Below are 14,405 nucleotides of genomic sequence, written 5' to 3'. Positions count from 1 at the left end.
TAAAAATAGAAATCATTGTCAAACCAACAAGAAGTCTCGATTAAAACCAAAAGTATTTTAAAAACAAAAGATAAAAAATTATCTTAAATCCTTCACCAAACTCTTGAATTTCCTTTGAATATCTTTACTTTTACAACATTCTTAACTCTCAAAATAAAACTAAAAACAAAAAGGATAAAGTAAATTTTTTTAGCCTAAAAATCTCTCCTTTTTTAAGCACTTTTCAGGACTTCAAGCACTTCTCTGCACACCTCAAAAAGTCTAAACTTCCTTCTTTTATAAATCTCCAAGAGGTTTCTTGATAACTCTTCAAAATGTATCCTAATTCAATGTATTCTCCAAAGGATGCCTCCATTCACAAGTCTTTTAATAATATTTTCGTTTCTAGTAATCATAACCTCCCTCTTTTGCCAATAGGTGCCTCAAATGTCCCTTCAAAATTCAGTAAAATGAAGTTAACCTGGTAAAAATGAAGTAAAGAGTCACATAACTGCCTCTGACGCTTAAGTGCGGGGCCTCTGGCGCTTTGGCGCGGCCTTCTCTATTTCATCGGCGCTTAGGCGCCAAAACACTTTAGCACAATTTTCACATTTTTTGCTCTAAATTTGATCATTTTTCACACCTTTTAACATTTTTCACCTTTTTACTTGTACTTGAAAGAAAAACACACAAATTACTTGCATTAAAACGTAATATCTTAAAAATAGGTATAAAAATGTGTCTAAAAACAATATATATTTATAGGTGTATCAACCAACACAAGATCACTCGCTTATTGAGTCTGACTAGCTATCCATGTACAAATACAGATGCAAATACAAACAGTCATATGATAGAAGTGGCGAAGAGTGTGTCGTAGAGGCAGTGGTTCGGGAGTTGGCATGTCGTGGAGGCAATGACCTGGAAGGGTTCAAAGTGCACAAAGTGCAGTGACTTGGAGGGTGAAGTGTGCACGGGTCCAGTACTCAAAAGTGGGTATGTCGTAGAGGTAGTGACCCAAGAATAGGTGTGTTGGGGACTTAGTGCTTGTGTCAAAGCACTGGTAATTTCCTTGCAAGGTTGCCACCATCATGGCACGCATCTCATCAAGCATCGCCCTTAGAAGGTGGATGTTGACATCAGAGCATTGAGTGGCACCTAAGCACTTGTATGCGATGCCAAGGCCCAAATGGGCTTCATGGTGTGTTGATGTTGCATGTGGCACATGCCATATTTGCCAACAATTATCGATGATGGCACCTCGAAGCAGGGGTAGGTGCTGCGGCACTAAGAGACTGGCACCAAGTATCCGGTTTCCATCACCGCAAGGCCAGACCTTTTATATATTTTCATGCTCCTCTCCACCCTTCGAGAGTTTGGGCATGCCATTCGACTGTTGGTTTTGCTGTCTTACAACATGATTTAATTGATTCCAAAGGAAATCCACTTTCCGATCGACTGCGGCGACATCTTCGCATAACTCACGGATCTGTTGGGTAATGGAGCAAGAGCGATGAGATAAAATAGGATGGGCTGCAGCAAACTGGTCTGATACTTCTTTCTTGTTGACGAGGCGACATTTTTGTTCACTAAGGAGCTGATATTTGGAAGCTTGGAAAGGAACATAAAGAAATGAAGCGAAAGAAAATGAAGTTTCTATTTATTTTCAAACAACCGACCTATTTATAGATGGGATGGTACCGCAGCTCCTGGATACATCACCAGGATGCTGGCCTGATAAATTATTTGGTAGGTGTTGAATTCTCACATATGAATTTTGTTCCAATCAATACAATCAAATTATAATAAAATTCTCGTGTGCTTACTCCACATCTAATAATTACTCTTAGTGAAGATAAGATCAACCAGCTGCAAAACTGACCAATTGTTTTCTTGTGTATGATGACGTCGCGATAGCTTTGGCGCTACGGCTCCGAGACTCGGCAACAAACCAAATCCTATCAAAAGTTAGCTCATGAGGGCTCTAATAGGGTTATGGCATCATAACGTGTTAAAACTGATGCCAACACAATATATAAGAGAAAAAAATCATACATATTTATGTGGCTAGACTAACTTATGTGTTCACCACATATATTATTTTATGCAATACTTGCAATAAAATATATTGTTATTCCTTCACTGGCAATGAGTATTTACACATACACAATGAGCCTTTACACATACACATTTACCTTTGGATCACCTCTCGCACATGAAAACTACATATAGATCTTTCTCTTTGTGGTGAGATAACTCTTTCTCCGAGCTCTCCAATAGAACATTAAGCATTGCCATACGATAATAATAAAAATAAATAAATATAATAAGGAAAAATAGGACTTTACATGCATATGTAAATGATCATGAAGATAACATGAAGCTCAATATGCTTCAAAGCATCATCATAAGCATGAAGAAAGTATAATGACCCGAAACATTACTATTTTTAAGCCAAGATATTGGATGTCAAATACAAGCTATTTTATTATTTAAATTAACCAGATATTTGACAAAGTTTTAGTGTCAATGAGGATTACATCAATCCATATTTTACTAAATTTTAAAAGCAATTTTAAGTACTTTATTATATTTGACCATCCCTAAGAGATTATCCTACTCGAAGAACTTATGATTGACAAATTTTGACCATTAAATATTTTTCATTGAAAGAAGAATTTGATGATTAAGTAATAAATTTTGTGGTTAAAATTTCAATATTTTCTCATATTTACTTTCATTTGCTCTTATATAATGTAGTTTCATCAAGTTCTAGTGAATAAATCATGTGCTCTATGCATTCTTCAATGCCCAATGCCATGTGGGGCTTCCTTTGCTATTTTGAGAATATACATGATGTTGATGTGCAATGACAAAGTTGCATAGTTTTCTATATGTTGCATTCATTGCAAAAAGCACATGCATAAGGTCCAAATCCAATGTTTTCTTTTCTAGATGGCTTCCTAATTACTCTATGATGCTCTACATTGCTATCATAAAAATAAAGATTTATGGATGTTATCTTAAATGTTAGACTACAATGATTGGCATGATATTAATGAATTGATTTATAGGCCTATGTCTCTAAAACTTACGTTTAATTTTTAGAGACATAGAAATTAGAACATTTAACTACGATAACTACCGCCATTATGATAATGTAATATGACGTCGAACTTGATAGTTTAGATTATTTTAATGAAAAGTAGTTGATAATTGTGATTAATTTCAATAAGTTGCTACTCTATAGTCAAGACAAATAAAGTCAATGTAGAATTACCACACAACTAACACATAAAAATACACAAATAATTGAGGACAAGGTGCTAATCACCCATTTACCAAAGGACACGTAACCCAGAATTGCCCTTCATCTCTAAGAAAATAATCGCCCACCTGTAACATAACATGACATTAAGAAAATCAAGGTAGAGCGGAGCAGCAGATGAGAATTTGAACAAAATTGTATACGAACACAGAGATGAAGACCAGCTTGAATGGACAAACACAAAACCGACCAATTGACCGACAAAATCCCAACTTTTCAGAATCCAAAGAAACTTCTATATAAAAAGGACTACAACTCTATCAAGAATGTGGCCATGATTGACACAAAATAGACGCAGATTGTGTCATCATCATCTACTGCCTACTTGTGGGAAAATTTTGCATGAACCGGACAGACAGGGAAGACAATGGTGGCGCAGAAATGCGGACGCTTAGAAAAGCTTGAAGAGGAGACCACCATGAGTGGCGAAGAAAGGTGCAAAGACGAGAGATTCCACTGCCATTAGCTTGATGAGGATATTGAGAGATGGCCCTGATGTATCCTTGAGAGGGTCTCCAATGGTGTCACCAATTACGGCGGCTTTATGAGGATCGGACCCCTTGGGGCCGAGAGTTCTGGCATGCTCTGAAGCCCCGGCCTGCGGATGAGAATCAACACATTGTTTTATTTCATGGAAAGAATGCGAAAAACCCAAGTGCTAATAAAGAGTCGAGGCTCGAGTACCTCGATATATTTCTTGGCATTGTCCCAAGCACCACCTGTGTTTGAAGCAGAGATGGCAATCTGCAGAGTGAAACAGAAGAAGATTCATCAAAACCATGATCTCTTTAGAACGTGACAAAGGTTAACCAGTTTAAGGTTTTACCTGGACACCAGAGACGAGGGAACCAGCAAGAACTCCGGCCAGTGTTTCCACGCCGAAGAAGGTACCAACAATGAGGGGTGTGAGCATGACCAGAGCACCAGGAGGAATCATCTCCTTAATAGAGGCATCTGTTGAAATCTTGACACAGGTTGCATAGTCAGGTTTGGCAGTACCTTCCATCAAACCAGGAATGCTATTAAACTGCCTTCGGACTTCCTCGACCATCTTAAGAGCGGCACTGCCGACACTCTTCATGGTCATGGCTGAAAACCAATAAGGAAGCATAGCACCAACAATCAACCCAATAAAAACTTTAGGAGTGAGAACATCAACGGTAGAAATGGCTGCTCTACTGACAAAGGCGCCAAAAAGAGCAAGGGACACCAAAGCTGCAGAACCAATGGCAAATCCCTGGAAATGGAAAAGATAACACAAGTTATAAGAATATTCAGGGCTAGGAGTTTGGAGCATAGAAGCAAATAAAATGTACAAAGAACTATATATTTGAGACTCTCTCCCGTCAACAATTTTTAGATGTGTATATATAGCATGTGGACATAATTTAAGTAAAAAACAAATTGCCAATATTAATGGTTTTAAGGCAACCTAATTCAAAAGACGAGCAATCAAGACAAATCTGATTATTTAAAGTTTCTATACATCTGTAAGCATAAGCATGGCAATAAAATTGAATCTCAAATACATGAGCAAATAGACAATCCTATATGATCAGAAAGCAAACAGTAGATGAAACGCCAACAATGGGACGATTTGATAGCATACAAACAAAATTAACAAAACCCTAAAGAACATTTACACTTGATGAATGAACTAAATGAAAAAACAAAGGGCTAGCAGCTCTCAATGTACCTTTCCGATGGCAGCAGTGGTGTTGCCTGCAGCATCAAGAGCATCAGTTCTTTCACGAATTCGGTGGCTCATACCAGCCATCTCAGCAATGCCTCCAGCATTGTCACTGATGGGGCCATAGGCATCAATAGCCAAGCCTGTGGCGATGGTGCTCAGCATGCCAAGAGCAGCAACTGCAATACCATACATTGCAGCAAGGCTGAAGCTTACAAAGATGCTGATGGCAATAGCAAAAATTGGAATTATGACTGATTTGTATCCCAAAGCAAGTCCAAAGATAACATTTGTGGCAGCCCCAGTTCTGCATGAATCAGCAACATCTTGGACAGGACTGGAACAAAAAGAATAGTTAGCAAATTGAAATGGCATCTCAACACCAATCTTACAAAGTTGATATTGAACAGCAACCATTAACACAAAAATTTGTTACCTGTATGCATTGCTAGTGTAGTATTCGGTAACAAATCCAATCACAAGACCAGCCCATAGTCCAATTGCAACACAAAAGAACAACTCCCTGCAAGTTCAAAAGAGTTTAGATGAATATGTTCATCAAATCCAAATATCTAGAAACAGAATTATTAGCAATAATAGTATTACCAGTTCTTCACTTCCTTCTGGACACCAAAATTAAAGATAGTGAACGAAGATGGAAGAGCCAACCAGCTAACAATTGCAATCCCAACAGTCATCAGAGCAGTGGAAATTATTAGCTGCCTCTTAAGCGCAGGTTCAATTTCTTGAACAGCTCTGATCTCAAAAAAGTCCGTTGCAAAAAGAGTTGTGATCAAACAGATGATAATACCCATGGAACTAATCAGCAGAGGGTAGAACATCCCAGTTAAATCGTGACTAGTTCCGAAGGAAGAAATAGAAGCAACAACAAGTGCAGCACAGGAAGACTCAGCATATGAACCAAAAAGATCTGAACCCATTCCAGCAATATCACCAACGTTATCTCCAACATTATCAGCAATCACCTGCATAACACATATAGTTGTAACAAATCTGCATTTCAAAGGAAAGGGCAAATGATGTTAAATCATGTAGACATTAGTGCAAATGAAACTCACAGCTGGGTTCCTAGGATCATCTTCTGGAATGTTCCTCTCAACTTTACCAACAAGATCAGCACCAACATCAGCAGCTTTTGTATAAATACCACCTCCTACTCTACCAAAGAGAGCCATTGAAGACCCACCAAGTCCATATCCAGTAATTGCCTCAAAAAGCCCTTCCCAGTCATCACCATAGTACAATTTGAACAGATTAATCGAAAGATATAATACAAAAAGTCCATTTGCAGCCAGTAAGAAGCCCATCACAGAACCAGATCTGAATGCAGTGATAAAAGCTTTCCCAACACCCTTCCTTGCTTCTAAAGTTGTCCGTGCATTTGCAAAAGTTGCAATTTTCATCCCAAGAAAGCCAGAAGCCACTGACGTAACTGCACCCAGCAAGAAAGCTATTGTGCTGAAAATAGCATTAGAAAGCGCCGGTTTGCAAGTTTTATCCTTGATGTACGTGCAAGGTTGCTCCTTTGTGCTGAATCCTTCGACAGAGCCAAGGAAGAGAAAGATCAAAACAGCAAATGCAATCATAAAGATCCCCACATACTTGTATTCAGTAAACAGGAAAGATGTAGCTCCTGAAAACACAGCAAATGCAACCATAAAGTATCAAAACAACATTATATGGGAAATATAAACATCTTAACATGAACTGAGAGAATAAATAGAATAGAAGATGCTCTGTATGAATAAGTTTTTCCTGGGAAACAACTCACTGTTTCCAAGGCGATAAAAAGCGATTTAAACATCTTAACATGAACTGAGAGAATAAATAGAAAAGAAGATGCTCTGTATGAATAAGTTTTTCCAGGGAAACAACTCACTGTTTCCAAGACGATAAAAAGCGATCGAAATGAAGTTTCTCTAGAGTAGATAATCATCAACTCGTTGCTTTGAAGATAATGGCAAGCTATTGAAATGAAATTACTAGAGTATATATTCATCAAGTGCTGCCAATTTGCGTTATGACCTTAAAGAAAAATTAAAATGTAGTAACTACTATTATATGGGAGCATTTCAATCCGCATCATTACAAGCTTAACAACTTCATGTTGAAAAATGTATAAGCAAATTTTAGACAACTTGTTATGAGCGTTATGGATAATTGCAATCTCAGACAACTTGGGATCGCATGAACTTCGAAGCAATTTTTAGCTACGCAGGTGCAATAAAGATGGCATCTCAATTTATCGATAGTGCATAAAGCCTAAGAAAATTTCAACACAAAATTAAAATTTCAGAACTTCAGATTTGGAGAAAAACCCCAAAAAAGCCAAAGGGGTCCATCATATATTAGGAAACCAAAATCTGTTATAAAACAATCAGGAATATTACTTTCGTAACCCTTTAATCCTTCTTTCCCTCTATGCGCACAGAAAAGCGGGAATGTTTCTACAAGTAATTACAAAAAGAAAATATTATGTGGACCAGAAACAATTTAAAACGCAACCCACAAAGAGCTAGAGTGCATACGGTGAGGCAGTTAAGTGCGCTCCCCATGTTCAGTGTTAGCTATTACAGAAGATTAAACAAGGCAGTGCAACGCCGTTAAGCAAGAAACAGATGAGAAAAGCCTCTGTAATATTCTTAATGAATAATAACCAAAAAATCAAACATAAGAAGAAAATAAGAAAAATCAAGAAAAGCAAAAAAAGATCTGTACAGCCACTGAATTGCTTTTCGTACAAGAGCAAATGGAGATATGGAGATATTGATTTCACCGAGAGAGAAAAAAAAAAAAAGGATCCAAATCCCTCACTCACACAACAAGATCTCAAACCACAAATCATTCCCACAAAACAGAGCATAACTGCATTAAAACTAAAAGAATTCAACAAACGAAGAAGGAACTAAAAAATTCAACATAAAAACATCAAGAAGTAAAACGGATTCACAACCTTCAGAGATAGCCTTCTGGATTTCGGCACACTTGACAAAAACGTTATCCTCGTTCGTGCCCTCTTCCTCTTCGATAAGATAATCGCCCGTCCCGTTCTTATTGTCCTCCCCTGACGTTGTTTTCCGGTCCGGTGTGAGCTGAACCTTAGAGACGAGCAGCCACTGAATTAGGGCAAAGGCGATCCCGATTACAGCCGCCACCGGGATCAAAATCTCCGTGAGGAGATCAGACACAATAGCTCCTCCCATTCTCAGATCCCACAACTCCTCTATCGACCGCCACAACGCTGCCGGCCGAACACTCCACCCACGATAAAATCACCGAAGAAGAAGAAGGAGAAAGGAAGGGGTTCGCAGGGCTTGGAGCTCCTCTCCTCACTATATATAAAACACTTCTGGTTACAAAGTTATCGTGTCAATTTCGGGTCAAAGCTATCTTGCCGGAGTGACAGGGAAAAGTTAAATAAACCGGGTGAAAATTCTAAATTGGGTAATGCTCCCTATGAACTTTAATTTCGTTATGGGATTATGCTTCCTCGGTAATGCTCCTTGCGAACAATTTCGTTATGAGTAATACTGCCTATGAACCGTACTTTCGCTATCGTGATTATGGGATTATGCTTCCTCGATAATGCTCCGTGCGAACCGTAATTTCGTTATGAGTAATACTGCCTATGAACCGTACTTTCGCTATCGTGCCAGAGCGTTCGTCACAGTGAAAAGTTAAATGAAAATGAATTAAAATTATTATCATATTGCATTTATACCTCCATGCGAACCGTAATTTCATTATGAGATTATGTGCCTTCGGTAATGCTCTTTGTGAACCGTAATTTCGTTATGGGTAATGCTCTCTGCGAACCGTCATTTTGCTATAGTGCCGGAACGTTCGTCAAAGTGAAAAGTTAAATGAAAATGAATTAAAGTTATTATCTAATTACATTTATATCCTGCCGAAACTTCTGAATTCGGTAATGCTCCCTGCGAATCGTAATTTCGTCAAGGGATTATGTGTCTTCGGTAATGCTCATTGCGAATCGCAATTTCGTTATGGGTAATACTCCATGCGAACCACAATTTCGTTATGGGCGATACTCACTGAGAATCGCAGTTTCGCTATCGTGTCCGAGTATCCGTGATAGTGAAAAGTTAAATCAAAATGAATTAAAATTATTATCTAATTACATTTATACCCCGGTGAAACTTTGTTATGGTATGACTCATATACCATATCGGGACAGACGCTGGATCAAAGCGGAGCGGAGCGGATCGGGAAACTTCTAAATTCGGTAATGCTCCAAGCGAACCATAATTTCGTTATGGGATTATGCGTCTTCAGTAATGTTCCCTGCGAACCATAATTTCGTTATGGGATTATGCGCCTTCGGTAACGCTCCTCCCTGCGAATCGTAATCTTGTTATCGGATTATGCGCCAAGTTGGCACGTTTGAAGAGTGTTCTCTTCGATTATATGTCCATATATCTATTTCATTAAATATCCGAGAAAAATATCTCTCTACGTAAGAATGATAAATCGTTATTGTTCAGACCTCACTTTTCCTCCTCTAAATCAAAAAAATATATAATTTTTAAAAGAAATTTGAAATTGGGGTTGAAATAATTCATATGGAGAACTATTTGAGCTCAATTTTAAAATAATTGAGAATTATTTTGACACTTCTATAAAGTCTGATACTGAAATGATCCCGTATAATTTTATTATGAAAATATATTTATGTTTATTTAATAACATTGCCTTGTGGTCATAATAATCTATGAAATAATTCTTGAATTCCATAAGTTAATTTTTCTATATAAATAATAAACTTTGGCAATTCATATGTTTTTCCCAATACTTAAAAAAAAAATTAAATATTTGATAATTGGGATTCTTAGATACCCCTTTGAGAAGCGAAAGTAAAAGGGGTTTTATGGAAAGTGTAAATAATTAAAATTATGAGGACTAAATCGCAAAAATGTAGTGCTTAGAATGAATTATGGGAGCTTTTAATGTGTGGTTAGCCAAAGCATATATTCATTCCTTTCCAATTATTTGCTTTGGTTTTACAATTTTGATTTTTGGAAAATTGTGTGTAAATTTCCTATATAATTTATATTAGAATAATAAATGAAAATATTTAAAATTATATATAAATAATTAAAATAATAAACCATTTGATTTGAAATAGAAGGCCACTATGCCTTAACTTTAGCTTAATAAAACTTTAAACAACTTTAAATTTTGAACATTTTGTTAGAATTGAACATCGTATCGTGTCGACCTAAGCGTCAGATTTCCGTTAAATAGGATTTATCAAATCCGATAAATTGGTATTTATCAAATCGAATAAGTGATGGGAAAAAATCGCGAGCGACGATGGAATAAATCGGGTTTGCAATTGAGATTTACGTCTCAAAAGTGACAGAATATGAGAGCCGTGGATTTATTTATTTTTTTGTTTTTGTTGGCTGTTTAAGTTAAATTTATGATTAAATTTATAAATAATATATAAGATATATGAGGGATTTTTACATGAAAATTATAAGAAGAAAAAAAAAATCATTGTACAAGAATAATTATGCCATCAAGTAGGGCTGTCAAAAAATCTCGTTGTTCGTGAATAGCTCGTGTTCGGCTCCTTTTTTTAAATACCCGAGTCGAACACGAAGAAGTTTTTAAAGCTCGAATAATAAACGAGCCGAACTAAACAGCTCTTTGTTCGCTCATGTTCGGCTCGTTTTAGCTCAAAATAATATATAAATATATATATATATATATATATATATAATTATTTATATAATAATATATTACATATATTATTTATATAATAATATTATATATATATTTATATCTAAGTCTAAATCATAGCATCTCGTCTGGTAATTTGGTTAGGGGTATAAATTTGACTGCCAAATGAGTCTCCATGGGAGGACTTCTAGCTTGATGATCTAGTGAACTGTTGAAAATTAAATTTGATTTTGGCACATATAAAATTGAGTTATAATTGAGTCCGTAATCTAGAATGATCTTTGAAAAATTTGAGAAACTTTATGAGAGGAAATTTTATAGTTTTCTATAGAAATTTTATATAATAATATATTACATATATTATTTATATAATAATATATTATATATATTTATATCTAAGTTTAAATCATAACATCTTGTGTGGTAATGTGTTTAGTATCTTCTTTTGTATATATTTGGTCCAGGTCCGACACTATACATCTATTTTTTTCAATTTAATTTTTCTGAGCCAATTTTGAGCCGAACACGAACACGAATATTTAAATCAAGCCGAACACGAACACACTGTTCACGAGCCGATTTCGAACACAAGCTATTTCGAACGAGCCGAACATGAGCCAAGCCTGAGCTCGCTCAAGCTCGACTCGTTTACAGCCCTACCAGCAAGTCTCATGGTTTGTAAATGAGATATTTCCTTGCAATTGGACAAAACATTGGAACAATATATTACTAAAATTATACATATGGCCTCTATTATGGACGTAGGAAGACCCCTGATAGATTGGAGTTATCTTTAAGAAAATATTAGTGGTCTGCTCAACCATTCTTCTTATAATAGGGGAGGCTAATGACCAATAATAAAAGCATGGACTTTATAACCATGTTGATATTCACAATGATGCAGAAGAAAAGTATATTAAAAATGACATGTATTGATATTGATTTTAATAATGATCTTCCAACTTATTAGTGTTATTTCTCCTTGATACATCTGCAACAAATCTCCATCATCTGATATGAATCTCGAGACATGACATAGATCTCGAGATGATTTTTTGAACAAGAAATATTCAAACCTCGATAAAAAGTCATACAGAACTCCGATTTCAGCAAACTTACAATCAAACTGACGGCTCGACAAAAAGAACCCAATGTTACTAAAATTAGTTCAATCCGAGTCAAAAACTCAGATCAAGTCATTAAATCATTCTTGGAAGTTTTCCAAGCATATTTAGAAGGTTAAACTAATGTCGAATCTAACAAGCCTACGATGCCTCGACAAGATGAATCAAACAAACCCAAGATTGCTCGATTCCAACATTGTTCACACTCAAATGTCCATCAAACGTCGTCTGATCGAAGAAAGCCCTCTGGACCGTCTGATCAAAGTGGTTCGTATTCCTGCATTTTTTGCACCCAAAATATTATAAATAGAGTCTCACCCCTCCCATGAGAGGAGACTAGAGGCTTAAGAGAGAACATAAATATTTGAGAACGAGCTGCAGTCCAACACCACCTATGTCACCGTCGACCGCCGCCGATCGTCGTTGACCACTGTCGATCATCGTCGACCACCACCGATCGTCCCTCTTTAACCGCCGTTGACACCCGTCGTCCTCCGTCAACCCTCGCCAATCGAATGTTGTCAATCGACGTTGTAACTTAGAGAACTTAGTAACCCTTTCCCGTCTGTGGGACAAAGAGGTCTTTGTAATCATCAATCTATAGTGAATTTTTACATATAGACCAGACCACATGGCTTTTTCCCTTTACGGTTTTCCACATAAAAGCTTATGGTATCATTACTAGTTGTTGTTTTTTTTTTACCATAATGTGTGTTGAATTCTCGGGCAATGCTAAGATGATAATCTATTACTTTACCGTTGCAAATTTTCTAGCACGCATCAATCCTTAATATTATTAGCAGGGTAAATGCTATATTCGACAGGCATTTGTGTTAGTGCCAATATGTATCTCTTCTAGTTATGTAAAGCAAACCGATATTGTTAATGATGATAAGGATCAATCTTATTTAAGCAAATGGGGGTTAGTGGCAGAGTTGATGACATCATTACTATTGCTAGTGATGGCATGCATTAATGTTGGTGTTATGTCAAGTATTGTTCTTGTTAGTAATACTAGGAGTTAAAACTGTTTGCTAAGGTAGGCATGGACATCAGTTTTGACATCATGCATTAGTCTTATTAGTTATGATAGACATTGACGTTAGTGTTGTTTGTGTGCATTAACTTTATTGACATTAATATGCATTAATGTAGCCTGTAATTTATATGAATGTTATTCGTGGTATGCTTTAAATTTGGTGGCATTGGAGTGCAACAATCTTGTTAATAATGAAGGAAAACAAGATTAGCGCTGATAAAATAAATTGACCTTAATACTTAATGGTATGCATCAATTTTAATGTTGTGGCATTAGTATTTCTAGCATGTATGGACTTTTTGCCAATGCTATGCATTAACACTCATTTCAACAGCTAGTAGCGAACTTGTTTGTAAAAACTCGTCTTAACTTTGGTTTTTGTTGTTGGGATATGATATATAAATCAAACTGGAGAACGATCGACGAAGCGAAAAATAGAATGAGAAAAATCACACTAGAAAAGAACACACTGCGGAACACGCAGTGTTTGTGGTTCGACAAATTGCCTACGTCCACAGAGTTGCAGAGGATTTTACTACTTGAGGAATTTACACCAGTCGGTCACCTCGACTTACAAGAGGAATCTCTCACTTCATTACTCTTTGTTCTTCTCTCTAAATCTCTCACTTCATTGCTCTCTCTTCTTCTCTCTCCACACCGAAGAAACTCTACATCGAGATACATTGAAGAAGACAAACTTACAAGAGAAATAAAATCAATTTCTCTTCTACCACATGTCATCTTCTGCCACATGCCACCAAGAAGAAGCCAAGGGAGAACCGCAAGGAACTTCTTCTTGCGCTTCTCTTCCTTCTATCTTGAGGAGCCCGAAGAAGAAAACCGTGACTTCTAATCATTTGAAGGAGAGCCGCTCCTTTTTAATGTGAAACCGAGCACGAGAGCAATTGAACGAGATGAAGCAAAGCTTGAATCGCTGGCTCCGATTCGCGAAACGTGAGCGAGAGCGAGCGGGAACAGGTATCGCTACAGAGGGTGGCGCCGATTCACGAAAACAGGAGCGGGAAGCCGGAGCAGGAGATCGGGCGGCAGGAGCAGGAAAAGGATCGAACTCCAACACTAACAATATTAATATCATCAATTGGGCTTATTATTAGCAATGACATGCATCGACATAGGTGTAGATAATGTGTGTTCATCTTTTTAACAATAACATGTATTGCTATAGTTGTCTATGGGTTGTATTGATCTTATTAGTTATGGCATGCATTGGCATTGATATTGATGGCATATAAAATCATTATTACTGCTTACAAATATAAACATGGTGTTAATAGTATGCACCAACTTTTGGAGATAACGTTTAGTATTATTGTTAGTGGCAATAACATACATCATTTTTTTAGTGATTGTGAGAATTATTATTGATGTTTGTAATGTGCATCAATTTTTTGGTAATGAAGTTCATTAGTATTAGTGGCATGCATTGTCCAATCGATGATTATGTGCATTAATGTAGTGTTAAAAATGACAATCAGATGTTTGCGATTAAATGATGACAAT

General features: G+C 36.6%; 1 protein-coding gene across 1 annotated transcript; it reads right to left on the bottom strand.

The window, feature by feature from the left end:
* Nucleotides 1-3,354: 3,354 nt before the first annotated feature.
* LOC110021993 (pyrophosphate-energized vacuolar membrane proton pump) lies at nucleotides 3,355-8,338 on the bottom strand. The gene is made up of 8 exons (XM_020720749.1): nucleotides 7,972-8,338; nucleotides 6,077-6,651; nucleotides 5,604-5,983; nucleotides 5,434-5,520; nucleotides 5,004-5,334; nucleotides 4,134-4,544; nucleotides 3,992-4,051; nucleotides 3,355-3,905 (listed from the first exon to the last, which is right to left on the bottom strand). The coding sequence occupies exons 1-8, from the start codon at nucleotides 8,219-8,221 to the stop codon at nucleotides 3,699-3,701; spliced, it is 2,301 nt and encodes a 766-aa protein (XP_020576408.1). The 5' UTR covers nucleotides 8,222-8,338; the 3' UTR covers nucleotides 3,355-3,698.
* Between the last annotated feature and the right edge of the window lie 6,067 nt (nucleotides 8,339-14,405).

The sequence above is a fragment of the Phalaenopsis equestris genome, unplaced genomic scaffold (assembly GCF_001263595.1).
Source record: "Phalaenopsis equestris unplaced genomic scaffold, ASM126359v1 Scaffold000002, whole genome shotgun sequence".
NCBI lineage: Eukaryota > Viridiplantae > Streptophyta > Magnoliopsida > Asparagales > Orchidaceae > Phalaenopsis > Phalaenopsis equestris.
The sequence above is the reverse complement of the archived record's forward strand: the minus strand, read 5'-3'. Positions and strand labels throughout refer to the sequence as shown.